The 22617-nt window shown below is 52.5% G+C and overlaps 1 protein-coding gene across 1 annotated transcript in view; it reads left to right on the forward strand.

Moving 5' to 3' along the window:
* Positions 1-22617, forward strand: part of LOC306917831 (intersectin-2-like) — a gene marked incomplete at its 3' end in the record, with an annotated part of 141771 nt that overhangs the window by 2017 nt on the left and 117137 nt on the right. Inside the window, exons 2-10 of the mRNA XM_079530735.1 lie at positions 2299-2363; positions 6297-6389; positions 11353-11416; positions 13243-13424; positions 14635-14853; positions 19420-19504; positions 20694-20866; positions 20958-21021; positions 21360-21497. Of these exons, the coding sequence (XP_079386861.1) occupies positions 2357-2363; positions 6297-6389; positions 11353-11416; positions 13243-13424; positions 14635-14853; positions 19420-19504; positions 20694-20866; positions 20958-21021; positions 21360-21497 (1025 nt within the window). The 5' untranslated portion in view covers positions 2299-2356. The remainder of the gene's footprint in view (positions 1-2298; positions 2364-6296; positions 6390-11352; positions 11417-13242; positions 13425-14634; positions 14854-19419; positions 19505-20693; positions 20867-20957; positions 21022-21359; positions 21498-22617) is intronic.

Consider the following 22617-nt stretch of genomic DNA (forward strand, 5'->3'; position numbering starts at 1 on the left):
GTGTGTGTGTGTGTGTGTGTGTGTGCGCGCGCTGCGTCTGTCTCAGGTTGATGACATCACTGCAGGAGAGTAGTGAAGTGGCTCCCTGTTGTGCGTTATCTTAACTCTTTGCATGCCAGCCCTCCAGGGGCCAACGTGGCGCCTAGTGTGCCAGAGAAATGCGTAAAAAACAAACAAACAAAGAAGAAGAGCAGCCCCCTGACTAACCCAAGGACTATCTAAAGAGGACGAGACGCGAAGACCGTACGGGCGACGCCATGTTGCTCCATGGTGCTCCCTGGAAGGAAAGAAACATGCGCAGTTGAGACCAAGGAAGCTGAACGCGGAAGTGTTGGCTGCATATAGCCCATTGCGCATGTTTCTTTCCTTCCATGGACAGTTTCATGGACACTTTCATGGGAGCCAAACTCCAATGAAGCTCGTAACAAACATTATTTATGAACACTTGAGACCTTTTGTAAAGTAATCTGCACTTCTGGAAAATAACAGAAGACATGTAACACATTATTGTCTGCTGTGTTGCTATTCGATGTGTACACTGTGTAATTTTTACCTAAAGAGCACAAAGTACCTTTCTGAACGTACCAAGTATCACGAGACTTCCCACCGTTTCCTGTCTGGCAGCCAAATCTCGCGATACTTCGGAGCCAGAAACGATACCTGCTGCTGCTTAGATCCTCAGATAAAATTATATACTGTGCACTCTGTGCACATCGAAAAGTAAGTGATTAGAAAACAACCTGTGATATGTCTTCTGTTATTTTCCAGAAGTGAAACTCAATTGTTCATAAATAATGTTTGTTATGAGCTGGTCCAGCTGGTGTGAGTTTGGCTCCCATGAAAGTGTCATGGCGCAGCCCAGTCACGTGACCACTTCTCAGAGCTTCCTTGTGACTAACCAGGAAGTGCATTTATTTCATATTTACATGTCTTCTGTGGACTCTAACATTACACCTAGCTACATGTTTAAGCCTTTATTTCATATTTACATGTCTTCTGTGGTCTCTAACATTACACACCTAGCCAAATGTTTAAGCCTTTATTTCATATTTACATGTCAATTTCAGCTCTGATACTCATTTCAGACATGCTCTAGTATGTGAAGAGTCTGCCTGTGATATTAACTCATTTTGGGAAAAAAATAATATATATAGTTTTTCTCCTCTGGTGAAAAGCTGGAATTTGGAGCGATGGCAGCTCTCAGTCAAATCTGGTCACACTCCGTAAACAACTGCAATGGAACAACAACACACAACAACACACTGCAATGGGGACCCAATTTATTTTTGGATATAACTGGCCTAGTTATTTCATCTCATATCCCCCCCCCCCCTCCCCCCCCCCATAAACTGGTCGTGTGACTTTTGTGTTGTGTCCTGCTACCCAACATCTCTCTCTCTCTCTCTGCCTCTCTCTTTCTCTCTCTCTCTCTCTCTCTCTCTCTCGCTCTCTCTCTCTCTCTGCCTCTCTCTTTCTCTGCTCTCTCTCTCTCTCTCTCTCTCTCTCTCTCTCTCTCTCCTTTTTTTCCCTCAAATATGCCTTAAAACATTCTACAACTAAAAGTATAAAAACACTTTAAATATATGTATTTTATCTCTTTCATAGAGTTTCACTCCATTCATGTCCAGCCCTGTGGAATAGATGGAATTAAGCCACTTAAAAAAGGCTAATAAAAAAGTATTTAAGATATGTTGCTTTGATGCTCATATTATCCTCTTCTCCTTTTCTTAGCACATTCCATATATGGACATGTGACATCATCAACGTGCGACAGGATCAGTTCCTATTGAGTGAAAGCTTCTCTATTTGAGGGAGAGGGAGAGAGGGAGAGGGAGAGGGAGAGGGAGGGAGAGAGAGAGAGGTACAGCCTCCCCCATCAACCTTCTGTGCTCCATTCACTCCTCTCTCTCTCTCTCTCTCTCTCCCAACACACGCGTGTGTGTGCATGTCCTCCCCTTTTCTGCCTGCCTCTTTTCCCCTGCATGCACACGCACACGCGCACGCGTGCGTGCGCGCACACAAGCGAACAAGAGTCCCTCTCCTCCTTCGCACATCCACGAGGCACTCGTCCTCCTGGTCGGCTCACGTCTCTCTCTCTCTCTCTCTCACTCTCTGCCTCTCTCTGTATCTCTGCCTCTCTCTCTCTCTCACTCTCTGCCTCTCTCTCTGTCTCTCTCTGTCTCTCTCTCTTTCTCTCTCTCTCTCTCTCTCTCTCTTTCGCTCTCTCTCTCTCTCTCTCTTTCTCTCTCTCTCTTTCGCTCTCTCTCTCTCTCTCTCTCTCTCTCTCTCTCTCTCCAGATGTGTGTGTGGTGGAGCAGGGAGGACGCCCCCCCACCTCTGTCTCCACACCTGCAGCATGAATGGTGAGTCCACTGCTGTGTGTGTGTGTGTGTGTGTGTGTGTGTGTGTGTGTGTGTGTGTGTGTGTGTGTGTGTGTGTGTGTGTGTGTGTGTGTGTGTGTGTGTGTGTGTGTGTGTGTGTGTGTGTGTGTGTGTGTGTGTGTGTGTGTGTGTGTGTGTGTGTGTGTGTGAACTAGTACTAGTGAGATCAGGATATGGGCTGTGCTCCCCAGAAAGGATTCCCTGGGAAACATGGGCCGTCATATAGTAGTACCCATAGATATTATAATGAATAGATGCCTCACTGGCCGTTGCAGTTCATTGGAGCGACGTGTATCCCAATGAAGGCGGAAGTGCAGCTGAAGGCTTTTTTTTTTTTAACAAATCTTTATAACAGTCATGACAATATACATTACAATACAAAACAAGACAAACAAACAAACACAAACAACAACGTTATTAACAATACAACATCAGAGCCAGGGGGGATTAGATTACTAACAGAAAACATTCATTCGCAAAGCGGGTGCCTATGGGCTATAGTTCCAAACATTGGAACTATCCCATTGAGACAAAGCGGGGTGCCTATGGGCTATAGTTCCAAACATTGGAACTATCCCATTGAGACAAAGTGGGGTGCCTATGGGCTATAGTTCCAAACATTGGAACTATCCCATTGAGACAAAGCGGGGTGCCTATGGGCTATAGTTCCAAACATTGGAACTATCCCATTGAGACAAAGCGGGGTGCCTATGGGCTATAGTTCCACACATTGGAACTATCCCATTGAGACAAAGTGGGGTGCCTATGGGCTATAGTTCCAAACATTGGAACTATCCCATTGAGACAAAGCGGGGTGCCTATGGGCTATAGTTCCAAACATTGGAACTATCCCATTGAGACAAAGCGGGGTGCCTATGGGCTATAGTTCCAAACATTGGAACTATCCCATTGAGACAAAGCGGGGTGCCTATGGGCTATAGTTCCAAACATTGGAACTATCCCATTGAGACAAAGTGGGTTGCCTATGGGCTATAGTTACAAACATTGGAACTATCCCATTGAGACAAAGCGGGGTGCCTATGGGCTATAGTTCCACACATTGGAACTATCCCATTGAGACAAAGCAGGGTGCCTATGGGCTATAGTTCCAAACATTGGAACTATCCCATTGAGACAAAGCGGGGTGCCTATGGGCTATAGTTCCACACATTGGAACTATCCCATTGAGACAAAGTGGGGTGCCTATGGGCTATAGTTCCAAACATTGGAACTATCCCATTGAGACAAAGCGGGGTGCCTATGGGCTATAGTTCCAAACATTGGAACTATCCCATTGAGACAAAGAGGGGTGCCTATGGGCTATAGTTTCAAACATTGGAACTATCCCATTGAGATAGAATGAGCACTTCCGCATTCCATTGTTACAATGGGAGTCAACGCTGTGTCGCCACTCGGGTTTCCTCATGTCGTCTCTGTCAGCTGGAAAGCTCACACAGCTCACGTGACATCACGAAGTCCCTTAGATCTCCATATATGGAGCTGACCTGTTCTCACATTCCATATGTTGATCCTTCCCCACCCGTCCTTCCTGTTCTGACATTCCAGGCATTGTGTTGGTCTGACCTCATCAAACCCTGTACACTCAAGACACACTCCATATATGGCCAGTGCAGAATGTTGATCTGACACCCCCCCCATGCCAAAGTGCCAGCGCTTGTCTGTCTGTCTGTCTGTCTGTCTGTCTGTCTGTCTGTCTGTCTGTCTGTCTGCCTGCCTGCCTGCCTGCCTGCCTGCCTGCCTGCCTGTCTGTCTGTCTGTCTGTCTGTCTGTCTGTCTGTCTGTCTGTCTGTCTGTGAGAGCAGAGCGGGAGTTCTGTTTGCTAACTGAAAGTAGCTGGAGGACGATTGGGGGCCGTGGCAGGAGAAGTAGCTGGAGGACGAATGGGGGCCGTGGCAGGAGAAGTAGCTGGAGGACGATTGGGGGCCGTGGCAGGAGAAGTAGCTGGAGGACGATTGGGGGCCGTGGCAGGAGAAGTAGCTGGATGACGATTGGGGGCCGTGGCAGGAGAAGTAGCTGGAGGACGATTGGGGGCCGTGGCAGGAGAAGTAGCTGGAGGACGATTGGGGGCCGTGGCAGGAGAAGTAGCTGGAGGACGATTGGGGGCCGTGGCAGGAGAAGTAGCTGGAGGACGATTGGGGGCCGTGGCAGGAGAAGTAGCTGGAGGACGATTGGGGGCCGTGGCAGGAGAAGTAGCTGGAGGACGATTGGGGGCCGTGGCAGGAGAAGTAGCTGGAGGACGATTGGGGGCCGTGGCAGGAGAAGTAGCTGGAGGACGATTGGGGGCCGTGGCAGGAGAAGTAGCTGGAGGACGATTGGGGGCCGTGGCAGGAGAAGTAGCTGGAGGACGATTGGGGGCCGTGGCAGGAGAAGTAGCTGGAGGACGATTGGGGGCCGTGGCAGGAGAAGTAGCTGGAGGACGATTGGGGGCCGTGGCAGGAGAAGTAGCTGGAGGACGATTGGGGGCCGTGGCAGGAGAAGTAGCTGGAGGACGATTGGGGGCCGTGGCAGGAGAAGTAGCTGGAGGACGATTGGGGGCCGTGGCAGGAGAAGTAGCTGGAGGACGATTGGGGGCCGTGGCAGGAGAAGTAGCTGGAGGACGATTGGGGGCCGTGGCAGGAGAAGTAGCTGGAGGACGATTGGGGGCCGTGGCAGGAGAAGTAGCTGGAGGACGATTGGGGGCCGTGGCAGGAGAAGTAGCTGGAGGACGATTGGGGGCCGTGGCAGGAGAAGTAGCTGGAGGACGATTGGGGGCCGTGGCAGGAGAAGTAGCTGGAGGACGATTGGGGGCCGTGGCAGGAGAAGTAGCTGGAGGACGATTGGGGGCCGTGGCAGGAGAAGTAGCTGGAGGACGATTGGGGGCCGTGGCAGGAGAAGTAGCTGGAGGACGATTGGGGGCCGTGGCAGGAGAAGTAGCTGGAGGACGATTGGGGGCCGTGGCAGGAGAAGTAGCTGGAGGACGATTGGGGGCCGTGGCAGGAGAAGTAGCTGGAGGACGATTGGGGGCCGTGGCAGGAGAAGTAGCTGGAGGACGATTGGGGGCCGTGGCAGGAGAAGTAGCTGGAGGACGATTGGGGGCCGTGGCAGGAGGACGATTGGGGGCCGTGGCAGGAGGACGATTGGGGGCCGTGGCAGGAGGACGATTGGGGGCCGTGGCAGGAGGACGATTGGGGGGCGTGGCAGGAGGACGATTGGGGGCCGTGGCAGGAGGACGATTGGGGGCCGTGGCAGGAGGACGATTGGGGGCCGTGGCAGGAGAAGTAGCTGGAGGACGATTGGGGGGCGTGGCAGGAGAAGGATAATATTTGCTGACAAACAGACTTGACTCAGGGTTCCGGCGTCTCGCAGACAGGCTTCTCTTGTTTAAAGTGGGACATTTGGTATATAGTCTTTTTTTTTTTTTGCCTAAAATATTGTCTTTGCATACATTCACGAATCCACTTGCCGACCTTGCTGTCAGTATTGGGCAATTTGTTTTTATAGGGGTTTCTTGTGACCCTACCATTAACCTCCTATGGCAGGCAAAAATATGTCAAACATTCCTTATGCTTTAAGTAGTATGTGACATGTCAAACTAGGGGGTTTTCATGATTCTGAAAATTTTGTTTTGCACAAAATACACTCCTTGGGCTAAAAGCAGCCATAGCCACTTGCCAAAATGTACCCAAAATGTGCTGACATCCTCACATTTGTCATGACGTCTATGGCAGTTTTAGCCCAAGGGAGTGTATCTTGTGCAAAACTAATGCTTGGAATGGATTCAGAATCATGAAAACTCCCTAGTTTGACATGTCACAGCATGCTACTTAAAGCAAAAGGAAAGTTTTTGGGACATTTTGTAGAATCTAAATGGGTTAACGTATTCTCTGTTGTTGTTGTTGTTCCCTCTGTGTCCAGGTGGGGGCAGTATGTGGGCTATCACTCCAGAGGAGAGGGGCAAACATGACAAGCAGTTTGACTCTCTCACGCCCACTCTGGGCCACGTGTCAGGTACGCCCCTCACACCCACTCTGGGCCCCTCACACCCACTCTGGGCCCCTCACACCCACCATGGGCCCCTCACACCCACCCTGGGCCCCTCACACCCACCCTGGGCCCCTCACACCCACCCTGGACCCCTCACACCCACTCTGGGCCCCTCACACCCACTCTGGGTCCCTCACACCCACTCTGGGCCCCTCACACCCACCATGGGCCCCTCACACCCACCCTGGGCCCCTCACACCCACCCTGGGCCCCTCACACCCACCCTGGGCCCCTCACACCCACCCTGGGCCCCTCACACCCACTCTGGGGCCCCTCACACCCACTCTGGGCCCCTCACACCCACTCTGAGCCCCTCACACCCACTCTGAGCCCCTCACACCCACCCTGGGCCCCTCACACCCACCCTGGGCCCCTCACACCCACTCTGGGCCCCTAACACCCACCCTGGGCCTCTCACACCCACTCTGGGCCCCTCACACCCACCCTGGACCTCTCACACCCACTCTGGACCCCTCACACCCACCCTGGCCCCACTCTGGGCCCCTCACACCCACTCTGGACCCCTCACACCCACCCTGGCCCCACCCTGGGGCCCTCACACCCACCCTGGCCCCACTCTGGGGCCCTCACACCCACTCTGGGGCCCTCACACCCACCCTGGCCCCACCCTGGGGCCCTCACACCCACCATGGCCCCAACCTGGGGCCCTCACACCCACCCTGGCCCCACCCTGGGCCCCTCACACCCACTCTGGGGCCCTCACACCCACCCTGGCCCCACCCTGGGGCCCTCACACCCACCCTGGCCCCACTCTGGGGCCCTCACACCCACTCTGGGGCCCTCACACCCACCCTGGCCCCACCCTGGGGCCCTCACACCCACCATGGCCCCAACCTGGGGCCCTCACACCCACCCTGGCCCCACCCTGGGCCCCTCACACCCACTCTGGGGCCCTCACACCCACCCTGGCCCCACCCTGGGGCCCTCACACCCACCCTGGCCCCACTCTGGGGCCCTCACACCCACTCTGGGGCCCTCACACCCACCCTGGCCCCACCCTGGGGCCCTCACACCCACCATGGCCCCAACCTGGGGCCCTCACACCCACCCTGGCCCCACCCTGGGCCCCTCACACCCACTCTGGGCCCACTCTAGAGTAGAGTAGAGTTTATTTATTTTGGTCATTAAAAACAATACAGTGCCTGCTTTGTGTTTTTTTGTAAAAAGAAATATTGACCAAAAAGGTGTAGGCTGAAGCCTAAGCTTATTGTGCCTACCCTTCTAACAAATAATTAACTTTCATATGTAAAATAATACAACAAAGCAAACAGAAGGGAGAAAAAAAACAAGAAAACAAAACAAATACAAACAAACACAACAATTTTTTAAATTTATTTATTGTAGTACAATTTTTTAGTTCGTCATCCAGTCCATTCCACAACTTGACCCCTCTGACCGATATGCACCTCTCTTTGGTCCCCTCACACCCACCCTGGCCCCTCACACCCACTCTGGGCCCAGTCTAGGCCCCTCACACCCACCCTGGCCCCACCCTGGGGCCCTCACACCCACCCTGGCCCCTCACACCCACTCTGGGGCCCTCACACCCACCCTGGCCCCACCCTGGGCCCCTCACACCCACTCTGGACCCCTCACACCCACCCTGGCCCCACCCTGGGGCCCTCACACCCACCCTGGCCCCACTCTGGGGCCCTCACACCCACTCTGGGGCCCTCACACCCACCCTGGCCCCACCCTGGGGCCCTCACACCCACCCTGGCCCCACTCTGGGGCCCTCACACCCACTCTGGGGCCCTCACACCCACCCTGGCCCCACCCTGGGGCCCTCACACCCACCATGGCCCCACCCTGGGGCCCTCACACCCACCATGGCCCCACCCTGGGGCCCTCACACCCACCATGGCCCCACCCTGGGGCCCTCACACCCACCCTGGCCCCACCCTGGGGCCCTCACACCCACCCTGGGGCCATCACACCCACCCTGGGGCCCTCACACCCCCCCTGGCCCCACCCTGGGGCCCTCACACCCACTCTGGACCCCTCACACCCACCCTGGCCCCACTCTGGGCCCCTCCCACCCACTCTGGCCCCACCCTGGGGCCCTCACACCCACCCTGGCCCCACCCTGGGGCCCTCACACCCACCCTGGGGCCCTCACAACCACCCTGGGGCCCTCACACCCACCCTGGCCCCACCCTGGGGCCCTCACACCCACTCTGGACCCCTCACACCCACCCTGGCCCCACTCTGGGCCCCTCACACCCACTCTGGACCCCTCACACCCACCCTGGCCCCACCCTGGGGCCCTCACACCCACCATGGCCCCACCCTGGCCATGGTGGGCCAGGGGGACAAAAAAAACAAAAACAACAAAAAACAACAAAAACGAAACAAAACAAGAAAACAAAACAAGACATCATATCAATGTTCTATATGTATCTATTGTTTTTGATCTATACAATTTTTTTAATTTATTTATTGTAGTACAATTTTTTTGTTCGTCATCCAGTCCATTCCACAACTTGACCCCTCTGACCGATATGCACCTCTCTTTGGTCCCCTCACACCCACCCTGGCCCCTCACACCCACTCTGGGCCCAGTCTAGGCCCCTCACACCCACCCTGGCCCCACCCTGGGGCCCTCACACCCACCCTGGCCCCTCACACCCACTCTGGGGCCCTCACACCCACCCTGGCCCCACTCTGGGGCCCTCACACCCACTCTGGGGCCCTCACACCCACCCTGGCCCCACCCTGGGGCCCTCACACCCACCATGGCCCCACCCTGGGGCCCTCACACCCACCATGGCCCCACCCTGGGGCCCTCACACCCACCATGGCCCCACCCTGGGGCCCTCACACCCACCCTGGCCCCACCCTGGGGCCCTCACACCCACCCTGGGGCCATCACACCCACCCTGGGGCCCTCACACCCCCCCTGGCCCCACCCTGGGGCCCTCACACCCACTCTGGACCCCTCACACCCACCCTGGCCCCACTCTGGGCCCCTCCCACCCACTCTGGCCCCACCCTGGGGCCCTCACACCCACCCTGGCCCCACCCTGGGGCCCTCACACCCACCCTGGGGCCCTCACAACCACCCTGGGGCCCTCACACCCACCCTGGCCCCACCCTGGGGCCCTCACACCCACTCTGGACCCCTCACACCCACCCTGGCCCCACTCTGGGCCCCTCACACCCACTCTGGACCCCTCACACCCACCCTGGCCCCACCCTGGGGCCCTCACACCCACCATGGCCCCACCCTGGGGCCCTCACACCCACCATGGCCCCACCCTGCGGCCCTCACACCCACCATGGCCCCACCCTGGGGCCCTCACACCCACCCTGGCCCCACCCTGGGGCCCTCACACCCACCCTTGGGCCCTCACACCCACCCTGGGGCCCTCACACCCCCCCTGGCCCCACCCTGGGGCCCTCACACCCACTCTGGACCCCTCACACCCACCCTGGCCCCACTCTGGGCCCCTCACACCCACCCTGGCCCCACCCTGGGGCCCTCACACCCACCCTGGCCCCACTCTGGGGCCCTCACACCCACTCTGGGGCCCTCACACCCACCCTGGCCCCACCCTGGGGCCCTCACACCCACCATGGCCCCACCCTGGGCCCCTCACACCCACTCTGGGCCCACTCTGGACCCCTCACACCCACCCTGGCCCCTCACACCCACTCTGGGCCCAGTCTAGGCCCCTCACACCCACCCTGGCCCCACCCTGGGGCCCTCACACCCACCCTGGCCCCTCACACCCACTCTGGACCCCTCACACCCACCCTGGCCCCACCCTGGGGCCCTCACACCCACCCTGGCCCCACCCTGGGGCCCTCACACCCACCCTGGGGCCCTCACAACCACCCTGGGGCCCTCACACCCACCCTGGCCCCACCCTGGGGCCCTCACACCCACTCTGGACCCCTCACACCCACCCTGGCCCCACTCTGGGCCCCTCACACCCACTCTGGACCCCTCACACCCACCCTGGCCCCACCCTGGGGCCCTCACACCCACCATGGCCCCACCCTGGGGCCCTCACACCCACCATGGCCCCACCCTGCGGCCCTCACACCCACCATGGCCCCACCCTGGGGCCCTCACACCCACCCGGTCCCTCACACCCACCCTGGACCCCTCACACCCACCCTGGCCCCACCCTGGGGCCCTCACACCCACCTTGGCCCCACCCTGGGGCCCTCACACCCACCCTGGGGCCCTCACACCCACTCTGGACCCCTCACACCCACCCTGGCCCCACCCTGGGGCCCTCACACCCACCATGGCCCCACCCTGGACCCCTCACACCCACCATGGCCCCACCCTGGGGCCCTCACACCCACCCTGGCCCCACCCTGGACCCCTCACACCCACCATGGCCCCACCCTGGGGCCCTCACACCCACCCTGGCCCCACTCTGGGCCCCTCACACCCACTCTGGACCCCTCACACCCACCCTGGCCCCACCCTGGGGCCCTCACACCTACCCTGGCCCCACCCTGGGGCCCTCACACCCACCATGGCCCCACCCTGGACCCCTCACACCCACCCTGGCCCCACTCTGGGCCCCTCACACCCACTCTGGACCCCTCACACCCACCCTGGCCCCACCCTGGGGCCCTCACACCTACCCTGGCCCCACCCTGGGGCCCTCACACCCACCATGGCCCCACCCTGGACCCCTCACACCCACCCTGGGCCCAGGGTGGGTGTGAGGGCCCCACCCTGGGCCCCTCACACCCACCCTGAGTCAACGTACTGCCTACGGGTCCATTTGGTTTCATTTTACGCTCTCAAGAGTTACATTGTTGTTCCGCATTACTGAATTTACAAGAAAGTCGACACAATTAATTTAAGATAGTTGCTGTAATAATGTGTCTGTTTTCTCTCCTAATGTCAACACGGCGGTGTGCGTGCGCGTGCGTGTTGCAGGGGAACAGGCCAGGAAGTTCTTCCTCCAGTCTGGTCTTCCCGCTCCGGTGCTGGCAGAGATCTGGTGAGAAACCGTCTTAGTGTTCTCTATGTATTATTATTATTATTAGTATTATTATTGTTCTTAAAGGTGTCTAGCTGACCAGGGGCCCGTTCCACGAAACTTGGATTAGAGATAAACCGGGATTTAACAGATATCCTTAATATATCCTGGATCAGCGATTAACCGGTTTCATGAAAACTGGTTAATCTTGCCAGATTAATTTAACCAGTTAACCTGGATATGTTGAGGCTTGATTCGGTTTCATGAAAGTGATGCTACATTAGTTACCATGGAAACTAATGCTTTGGACCTGCTCCGGACCAGGCTAACAGCCAGGTTTAACCTAATCCTGATGTCTTTACTGTTCATTAAGCAGTCAAACTGATCACAAACCAATTATGTTTTCCACACTTATTCAATTATTATGGGTTTATGTTGCCTTATTTTTATCGGTCTGCATTAAAGGACTAATTTAAGCACTATATATAATCAAAGAACCAAGGCTGCACAACATCATGACAGCTTGTGAGCTTGTAGATCAGCTGCTTTTGGTGAATGTTCCCCAGAATAGGTTTGCTGTCGTGCAAGTGCACGGTTAAGAAGAATTATTATATTATATTATTATATATTTTTTGTAAAAGTGAAAAACACTAAATATTACCATTACTCATTGTTTTACAACATATTACCATTGTAACGTTTCACCCACTATTGAACCCATGACCCACAGTTCACCAGTCTGGCCCCTGTCTGGACAACAACCCCCTTCCCCAAAGGTAGTTCCCTCAGAGGAGGGAGTTATGGCCAAATATCACAATGCGACAATATCATTATGCTTACAATATTAAGAATTCTGTTTTAAGTTAATAGTAGTGGTACAATGTAAACTATATTTTTGGGGTAGTTAATCATTCAGACTATCCACTATTGAGAGTATGTTCTCTCTTTAATTACAGCAGCAGTATTTATTTTAGAAGCTTAAGTCCTTGTATCAGTAAGTCTTGAATAGATTAGTAAAGATACTGAGATATACAGAAGGGGGCAGTAATGCAACTATTAAGGATGCAAACTGCCAAAATACCCCATGAAGAAGAAGGATCAGTAAATCTGTGTTCCACCAAATGGGTCTAGAGACAAAAAGCCAGGCTGTCTATTCAGCCAGGCTTTATGATCCTGGCTCGCTAAATCCGCCCATTCTAAGCCTCGCTTGGCTTTAGTGGAACGGAATAAACCAGGCTGTAAAGACCAGGATTTAAAAAGCCTGGTTTTGGCCTAAATCCTGGATTAGTTAATCCAAGTTTTGTGGAACAGGCCCCTGGGCGGTGTTATTATTATTGTTATTATTGTTATTAAAGGTATCTAGCTGACCTGGGTGGTGTTATTATTGTTATTAAAGGTATCTAGCTGACCTGGGCGGTGTTATTATTGTTATTAAAGGTATCTAGCTGACCTGGGCGGTGTTATTATTGTTATTAAAGGTATCTAGCTGATCTGGGTGGTGTTATTATTGTTATTAAAGGTATCTAGCTGACCTGGGCGGTGTTATTATTGTTATTAAAGGTATCTAGCTGACCTGGGTGGTGTTATTATTGTTATTAAAGGTATCTAGCTGACCTGGGTGGTGTTATTATTGTTATTAAAGGTATCTAGCTGACCTGGGCGGTGTTATTATTGTTATTAAAGGTATCTAGCTGATCTGGGCGGTGTTATTATTGTTATTAAAGGTATCTAGCTGACCTGGGCGGTGTTATTATTGTTATTAAAGGTATCTAGCTGACCTCGGCGGTGTTATTATTGTTATTAAAGGTATCTAGCTGACCTGGGTGGTGTTATTATTGTTATTAAAGGTATCTAGCTGATCTGGGTGGTGACGGGTTGATGGACAGGCTGGAGTTTTCCATCGCCATGAAGCTGATCAAGCTCAAGCTGCAGGGGCGGGGCTTGCCCTCCTGTCTGCCAATCATCATGAAGCAGCAGCCCCCCCTCTCCAACCCCGCCTCGGCCGTGATGACATCATCAACGCGCTTCGGTAAAATACACACAGGGAACGTTTTTCACTCAAATATTTGCTTCTGGCGGGAGGGGGTGGGGATGGGGGTCCGTGGACAACAACATAATTTCAGATGGGGGTCGGAGGCCAAGTACAGATAATTCCGGTGGTCCTTGACATGAAAAAGGTTGAGCACCACTGACGGAAACATGAGGTTTTTCAGAAAGTCGTCAGGATTTAGAAGCCTTTTTTTTTTTTTTTGTCTCAGCTCTAAATGGGTTAAAACCCATTTTGGGCGGGAACCCCTTTTGGTGTTAGCATTATGTTATGCTTTAGCTATTGAAAAATAGCAGATCTACAAGCTCATAGCTCATCGTAGACCTACGAGCTTTAGGTGAGGGCATATATGAAAAAAAGGCACCTTACCCTAAAAAAATTGCAACAGAAGGTTTCTCAACTGTTTTGTGTAGTATTAGGTGTCCTTAATAACATACTAAAAGTTTACCAAAGTTTGACCATGCGAAAGGTGTTATTTTAGCATAATATGCATAATATGCCCATAACATCCTATATAAGGCAAAAAAGTCCAAATTTCATCATTCTTTAAGTAACATGTGACATATGAAACTAGGGTGTTTGCATGATTCTGAATCCATTCCAAGCATTAGTTTTGCACAAAAAACACTCCTTGGGCTAAATTAGGCCATATCCACTTGACCAAATGTGCTGACCTCATCACGTTTGTGTGGCCGTTTTCCTCCCAAGGAGTGTTTTTTGTGCAAAACTAATGCTTGGAATGGATTCAGAATCATGCAAACACCCTAGTTTCATATGTCACATGTTACTTAAAGAATGATGAAATTTGGACTTTTTTGCCTTATATAGGATGTTATGGGCATATTATGCATATTATGCTAAAATAACACCTTTCGCATGGTCAAACTTTGGTAAACTTTTAGTATGTTATTAAGGACACCTAATACTACACAAAACAGTTGAGAAACCTTCTGTTGCAATTTTTTTAGGGTCAAACCATAATTGCACCTGTCTACTTGTAGGTCTGCTATTTTTTTTAAATCGAAGAACCACTGACATAGAAACATAGCTTTTTCAGAAAACTGTCAGGATGTAGAAGACATTTCTAGAATCTGATCTCAGGTCAGAATGGGTTAAAACGCCAACAGGGGTTCCCGTCCTGAACGGGTAAAACATTTCAGTGTTTGTTTTTTCCCCCCTTGTTGTCTCACAGGAACGGGTTCCATGTCAAACCTGTCAGTCGGCCCGCCCGCCCTGGCGATGCCCTCCGCGCCCCCCCTCCTGGCACCCGTCCCGTCGGTGCAGCCCCTGCTGGTGCCCCTGGCGCCCGCCACCCTGCCCCTGGCGCCCGCCACCCTGCCCCTCGCGCCCACTGCGCTAGCCAACGGCAGTGCCACCCTGCTCACCCCGTCGCCCGTGGGCAACCCTGCAGGTTGGTACCGCTACACTGTGAAGAGTGCTGTGGTGTTATTGACCCTGCAGGGTTGATACAGCTGTATCGACCCCACAGGGTTGATACAGCTCATACTGTTAGAGTGCTGTGGTGTTATCGACCCTGAGGGGCTGATACAGCTGTAATGTTATTAGAGTGCTGTGGTGTTATCGAGCCCGCAGGGTTGATACAGCTGTATCGACCCCACAGGGTTGATACAGCTCATACTGTTAGAGTGCTGTGGTGTTATCGAGCCCGCAGGGTTGATACAGCTGTATCGACCCCGCAGGGTTGATACAGCTGTATCGACCCCACAGGGTTGATACAGCTCATACTGTTACAGTGCTGTGGTGTTATCGACCCTGAGGGGCTGATACAGCTGTAATGTTATTAGAGTGCTGTGGTGTTATCGACCCTGCGTGGTCGATACAGCTTCTGTTAGATGACCCCAGGTGCTGACCCGCCAACTGGAGAGTGTAGTGGTCGAGGGTCCAAACACTACGTTCTAACAGCGGGCGACAGAGTGTAGTGGTCGAGGGTCCAAACACTACGTTCTAACAGCGGGCGACAGAGTGTAGTGGTCGAGGGTCCAGACACTACGTTCTAACAGCGAGGGTCCAAACACTACGTTCTAACAGCGAGGGTCCAGACACTACGTTCTAACAGCGGGGGTCCAAACACTACGTTCTAACAGCGGGCGACAGAGTGTAGTGGTCGAGGGTCCAGACACTACGTTCTAACAGCGAGGGTCCAAACACTACGTTCTAACAGCGGGCGACAGGCAGCCAGGCGAATGTTCCGGAAGTGCATTATTTGTCAATATGCAGTGGCGTGCACAGACATTTAGAGGGGCAGGTGCTCAAGTTAAAAAAGGGCAGCGCGTGGAACCGGCCGGTTGCCTTAATCCATTTTGGGCGGGAACCCCTTTTGGTGTTAGCATTATGTTATGCTTTAGCTATTGAAAAATAGCAGATCTACAAGCTCATAGCGCGCCACCGAGTGGCGCGCTATGAGCTTGTAGGTCTGCTATTTTTGAAAAAAAAATAAAATAAAAAAGAGATTTTTTTTTTGATTTTTTTGGTTTTTTTTTCAAAAGGGCACATTGCCAAAAGGGCAGGGGGTGCTCTAGCACCCCCTAGTGTCTATCTGTGCACGCCACTGTCAATATGGGACCCCTACTGGCGACTATACTGGCGATAGAGGCGGTAGCAGGTACTATACTGGCGATAGAGGCGGTAGCAGGCGAACAGGCGATGGTCGAAAAGTGGGCGGAGGAACGTCGGCCTCATCTTTTGGGCGACGTCGCCCAGATTCAGGCGACGCTCGCCGTTGGTCTCCCGCTGTCAAAACGTACTGTAAGAAGGTTGGAGACCACCTGATGACCTCATGCTCTTCCAGGCCAATAAGCTTCATCCGTTAGAAATGGATTATAATCACATCTTTGATGTATTTACAAACGTAAAAGTCACACTCTCTTTTTTTTTTTATCCCACAATTTTGTAACCCATTTTTCACCCCTGTGTAATTTTCTAATGTGATCCTGGGCTCTACACACCCTCCGCCAACCTGGGGAGAGCAACGGACTTGAACTCATGCTTCCTTCATGCCTGAGTGTCCAGGTTGCTCCTTTACACCTGACAGGGGGGAGTTTCCCTGGTTGGATGTAGCGCGTGGAAGGAACACGTTATTCCAACCAGTTCCTTTCCCCTCCATCAGGCGCCCCGGCTGGCCAGGGGGAGGCAGTATAGAGACCAGGATTACTGCATGTTTTTTGTGAGGGTACCTACCCTAGTGGACACGGGGAGAACATGTGAGGGTACCTACCCTAGGGGACACGGGGAGGACATGTGAGGGTACCTACCCTAGGGGACACGGGGAGAACATGTGAGGGTACCTACCCTAGGGGACACGGGGGGAACATGTGAGGGTACCTACCCTAGGGGACACAGGGAGAACATGTGAGGGTACCATAGGGGACACGGGGAGAACATGTGAGGGTACCTACCCTAGGGGACACGGGGAGAACATGTGAGGGTACCTACCCTAGGGGACACGGGGAGAACATGTGAGGGTACCTACCCTAGGGGACATGGGGAGAACATGTGAGGGTACCTACCCTAGGGGACACGGGGGGAACATGTGAGGGTACCTACCCTAGGGGACACGGGGAGAACATGTGAGGGTACCATAGGGGACACGGGGAGAACATGTGAGGGTACCTACCCTAGGGGACACGGGAGAACATGTGAGGGTACCTACCCTAGGGGACACGGGGAGAACATGTGAGGGTACCTACCCTAGGGGACACGGGGAGAACATGTGAGGGTACCTACCCTAAGGGACACTGGGAGAACATGTGAGGGTACCTACCCTAGGGGACACGGGGAGAACATGTGAGGGTACCTACCCTAGGGGACACGGGGAGAACATGTGAGGGTACCTACCCTAGGGGACACGGGGATAACCTGTGAGGGTACCTACCCTAGGGGACACGGGGAGAACATGTGAGGGTACCTACCCTAGGGGACACGGGGAGAACATGTGAGGGTACCTACCCTAGGGGACACGGGGAGAACATGTGAGGGTACCTACCCTAGGGGACACGGGGAGAACATGTGAGGGTACCTACCCTAGGGGACACTGGGATAACCTGTGAGGGTACCTACCCTAGGGGACACGGGGAGAACATGTGAGGGTACCTACCCTAGGGGACACTGGGATAACCTGTGAGGGTACCTACCCTAGGGGACACTGGGATAACCTGTGAGGGTACCTACCCTAGGGGACACGGGGAGAACATGTAAGGGTACCTACCCTAGGGGACACGGGGAGAACATGTAAGGGTACCTACCCTAGGGGACACGGGGAGAACATGTGAGGGTACCTACCCTAGGGGACACGGGGAGAACATGTAAGGGTACCTACCCTAGGGGACACGGGGAGAACATGTAAGGGTACCTACCCTAGGGGACACGGGGAGAACATGTGAGGGTACCTACCCTAGGGGACACGGGGAGAACATGTGAGGGTACCTACCCTAGGGGACACGGGGAGAACATGCAAACTCCACACAGAAGGGCCCTTTCGCCAACCCCGCCTCGGGAATGGGCACTGATGACGCACGTGGAGGAGAGGTCACGCCCCCAGCACCCACAGCGCTCCTGAGTGGGAATCGAACCCAGGACCTTCTAGCTGTGAGGCGACAGCACTACCGATTGTGCCCCCAATATAGAATAAATCAATGTCTATGTACCGAGGTCACTCTATGCAGATTGAAGTGCATTCACTGCTTCCCTAAAAAATGATCTTGTTTTTTTGTACTACGTGGAGTGTCTATTTTATACACTATCATTGAGTGTATAAATAATAATAATAATAATAATAATAATGGATTGCATTTTTATAGCGCTTTTCTATGCACTGCTTTGCGGTGCCTCCTCAAAGTGCTTTACAAAGGGCCCAAAAGTCCCCAAAATGTGCTGACCTCATTTGTGATGATTACAATGGCCGTTTTTAGCCCAAGGAATGTTTTTTGTGCAAAACTAATGCTTGGAATGGTTGTGCCACGTCTCTGTCTGTCTGCGTGCGTCTGTGCGTTTGTGTACGGTTGTAATGCACATGCACGGTTGTAATGTCCAGAACCACCACAAAAGGCCTTGGTCAGGCTCTGCCAGTGGGTCTAATGAGGCCAAGTCCCCTCACCTGTGCAATGTCCAGCCTCTGCCTCAGCCAATTGATTGCCTTTGGCAACCCCCACACCTTAACCAGTCCACTTCTCACAGTCAGTTTGCACTCTTCAGACACAGACAGATACAGAGATCTCCATGTGGGACACAGACAGACAGATACAGAGATCTCCATGTGGGACACAGACAGACAGATACAGAGATCTCCATGTGGGACACAGACAGATACAGATATCTCCATGTGGGACACAGACAGACAGACAGATACAGAGATCTCCATGTGGGACACAGACAGACAGACAGATACAGAGATCTCCATGTGGGACACAGACAGACAGACAGATACAGAGATCTCCATGTGGGACACAGACAGATACAGATATCTCCATGTGGGACACAGACAGATACAGAGATCTCCATGTGGGACACAGACAGACAGATACAGAGATCTCCATGTGGGACACAGACAGACAGATACAGAGATCTCCATGTGGGACACAGACAGACAGATACAGAGATCTCCATGTGGGACACAGACAGACAGACAGACAGATCTCCATGTGGGACACAGACAGACAGGCAGATACAGAGATCTCCATGTGGGACACAGACAGACAGTTAAAACGGGTGCTATGACAAGTTGACAACGGGTATTATTAGGTTCCCAAGTTGCATCAAGTAGGCCGGTGGCCGACGGGCACGTACAGGTCTAGTGCTACTTAAAGCATAAGGAAAGTTTGACATTTGTTGACATTTTTGCCTTATACAGGATGTTAATGGTAGGGTCACAAGAAACCCCTATAAAAAAATTGAAAAATTCAATTCAATTAAAATCAATTCTCTCCTCTCTCTCTCTCTCTCTCTCTCTCTCTCTCTCTAGGTATGTCTGGGTGCAGCTCGCCCATGGCCTTCTCTCCACCAACAGGGATGTCCAAGACCAGCTCTCTGCTCGACCTGGGCTCCAGGTGAGAGAGAGAGACTAACACATGAGGGACAAAAGAGAGAGGGACAAACGCGCGCGCACGTGTCCCAGAAAATACGCGCTGTGATTGGATTAATTTCATTAAGACTCGTCAAGCTCAGGGTTGATCATCAACCATTTATTACAAAGCTGTTGCGTTTAGTGTGGCGGTGTGGCGGTGTGGCGCTCTGCTCATGTGATATCTCAGATTATCTGTGCACTGAGACACAGCTCCGCCGTGAATGTAATGCAGTGTGTGTGTGTGTGTGTGTGTGTGTGTGTGTGTGTGTGTGTGTGTGTGTGTGTGTGTGTGTGTGTGTGTGTGTGTGTGTGTGTGTGTGTGTGTGTGTGTGTGTGTGTGTGTGTGTGTGTGTGTGTGTGAATGAATAGTTTATTTCGATCTTTCAGAGAGACATTACACATAAAACAGTTCTTTTAGAAGGTGATCGAAAAGGCATAGGCAGGAGCTTATAGCTTATTAGTGCCTATCCTTATTCCAATGTATTCCAAAATACTAATATGGATAACATATAAACAAAACAAACAAATACTAATGTGGGTAACATATAAACAAAACAAACAAATACTAATGTGGGTAACATATAAACAAAACAAACAAATGCTAATGTGGATAACATATAAACAAAACAAACAAATGACATTATAAAAGAAAAAAAAAATTACAGACAAAAAACGGAACAGAAACAAAACAATAAGAACAGAAAAAACAGACAACGAGAAACAAGGAGGGAAACAAATGGAAGGGAAATAATGTAATTGGATGAAGGCTCTATAAATGCATCATTTATCATTTATCACAGACAAAGTGCACAGATCTCTGTTCTCTGGAGACCATGTCACTAATTAAGAGCCGTAGGAAACAACAGCTGGGACTCTCAATTATTAGACCTTAGACTAAATTAGACTACTATTAATTATTAGACTAAAGCTGTTCAGATGACTAAAATATGACTAAAACTCGATGCAATTCTATTCAAGAGACTGTGACTGAAACAGTTTGCTGTCGATGTTAACACTGGTCTGCCTGTCTGCCTGTCTGCCTGTCTGCCTGTCTGCCTGTCTGTCTGTCTGTCTGTCTGTCTGCCTGTCTGCCTGTCTGTCTGTCTGTCTGTCTGTCTGTCTGTCTGTCTGTCTGTCTGTCTGTCTGTCGGTCTGTCTGTCTGTCTGTCCAGTTCCAACTCCTCCTCGACGACGTCATTGGCCAGTAACTCTCCCAAGACGGGTGCGTCCGATTGGTCGGTTCCCCAGACGGGCCCGTGCGATTGGTCGGTTCCTCAGGCGAGCAGGCTGAAGTATCGACAGCAGTTCAACACTCTGGACAAGCTGATGAGTGGATACCTGTCTGGTACGCACACGCACGCACGCATGCACGCACGCAAGCACGCACACACACACACACACACACAGCATGACAGTGGATGGTGTGTGTTTTTCAGGTCCACAGGTCAGGAACGCGCTGACGTCGTCCAACCTCACACACACCCAGCTCGCTACCATATGGTGAGTGTGTGTCTGTCTGTCTGTCTGTCTGTCTGTCTGTGTGTGTGTGTGTGTGTGTGTGTGTGTGTGTGTGTGTGTGTGTGTGTGTGTGTGTGTGTGTGTGTGTGTGTGTGTGTGTGTGTGTGTGTGTGTGTGTGTGTGTGTGTGTGTGTGTGTGTGTGTGTGTGTGTGTGTGTGTGTGCATGAGGCAATTTTACACACATTTGGTTTTGATGGTATTGTTCCACTTTTTGTTTTGGCAATGTAAATGTTTTCTCAGGCCAATAAAGTTGCATTGAATTGAGGCGTGTGTGTGTGTGTGTGTGTCTGCGTGCGTGCGTGCGTGTGCGTGTGCGTAGGACTCTGGCCGACGTGGATAGGGACGGTCAGCTCAGAGCAGAGGAGTTCATCCTGGCCATGCACCTAGTGGACACGGCCAAGACCGGACGACCCCTGCCCTTGACCCTGACCTCCGACCTGGTGCCCCCCTCTATGAGGTAATACCCTGACCCCTGACCTCCGACCTGGTGTCCCCCTCTATGAGGTAACACCCTGACCCTTGACCTCCGACCTGGTGCCCCCCTCTATGAGGTAACACCCTGACCCCTGCCCTTGACCCTGACCTCCGACCTGGTGCCCCCCTCTATGAGGTAACACCCTGACCCCTGCCCTTGACCCTGACCTCCGACCTGGTGCCCCCCTCTATGAGGTAATACCCTGACCTCCGACCTGGTGTCCCCCTCTATGAGGTAACACCCTGACCTCCGACCTGGTGTCCCCCTCTATGAGGTAACACCCTGACCCTTGACCTCCGACCTGGTGCCCCCCTCTATGAGGTAACACCCTGACCCCTGCCCTTGACCCTGACCTCCGACCTGGTGCCCCCCTCTATGAGGTAATACCCTGACCCCTGACCTCCGACCTGGTGCCCCCCTCTATGAGGTAACACCCTGACCCCTGACCTTGGTAACTGGTGCATTTATATAGCGCCTTTATCCAAGGCGCTTTACATAGACTGTGCATTACATTCACACATTCACACACACATTCACACACCTTTACATAGATTGTGCATTACATTCACCCATTCACACACATTCACACACCTTTACATAGATTGTGCATTACATTCACACATTCACACACATTCACACACCTTTACATAGATTGTGCATCACATTCACCCATTCACACACATTCACACACCTTTACATAGATTGTGCATCACATTCACCCATTCACACACATTCACACACCTTTACATAGATTGTGCATCACATTCACCCATTCACACACACATTCACACACCTTTACATAGATTGTGCATTACATTCACCCATTCACACACACATTCACACACCTTTACATAGATTGTGCATTACATTCACCCATTCACACACACATTCACACACCTTTACATAGATTGTGCATTACATTCACCCATTCACACACACATTCACACACCTTTACATAGATTGTGCATCACATTCACCCATTCACACACATTCACACACCTTTACATAGATTGTGCATTACATTCACACATTCACACACCTTTACATAGATTGTGCATCACATTCACCCATTCACACACATTCACACACCTTTACATAGACT

Source organism: Electrona antarctica (assembly GCF_951216825.1).
Source record: "Electrona antarctica genome assembly, contig: scaffold_92, whole genome shotgun sequence".
In the NCBI taxonomy this organism is placed as follows: Eukaryota; Metazoa; Chordata; class Actinopteri; order Myctophiformes; family Myctophidae; genus Electrona; species Electrona antarctica.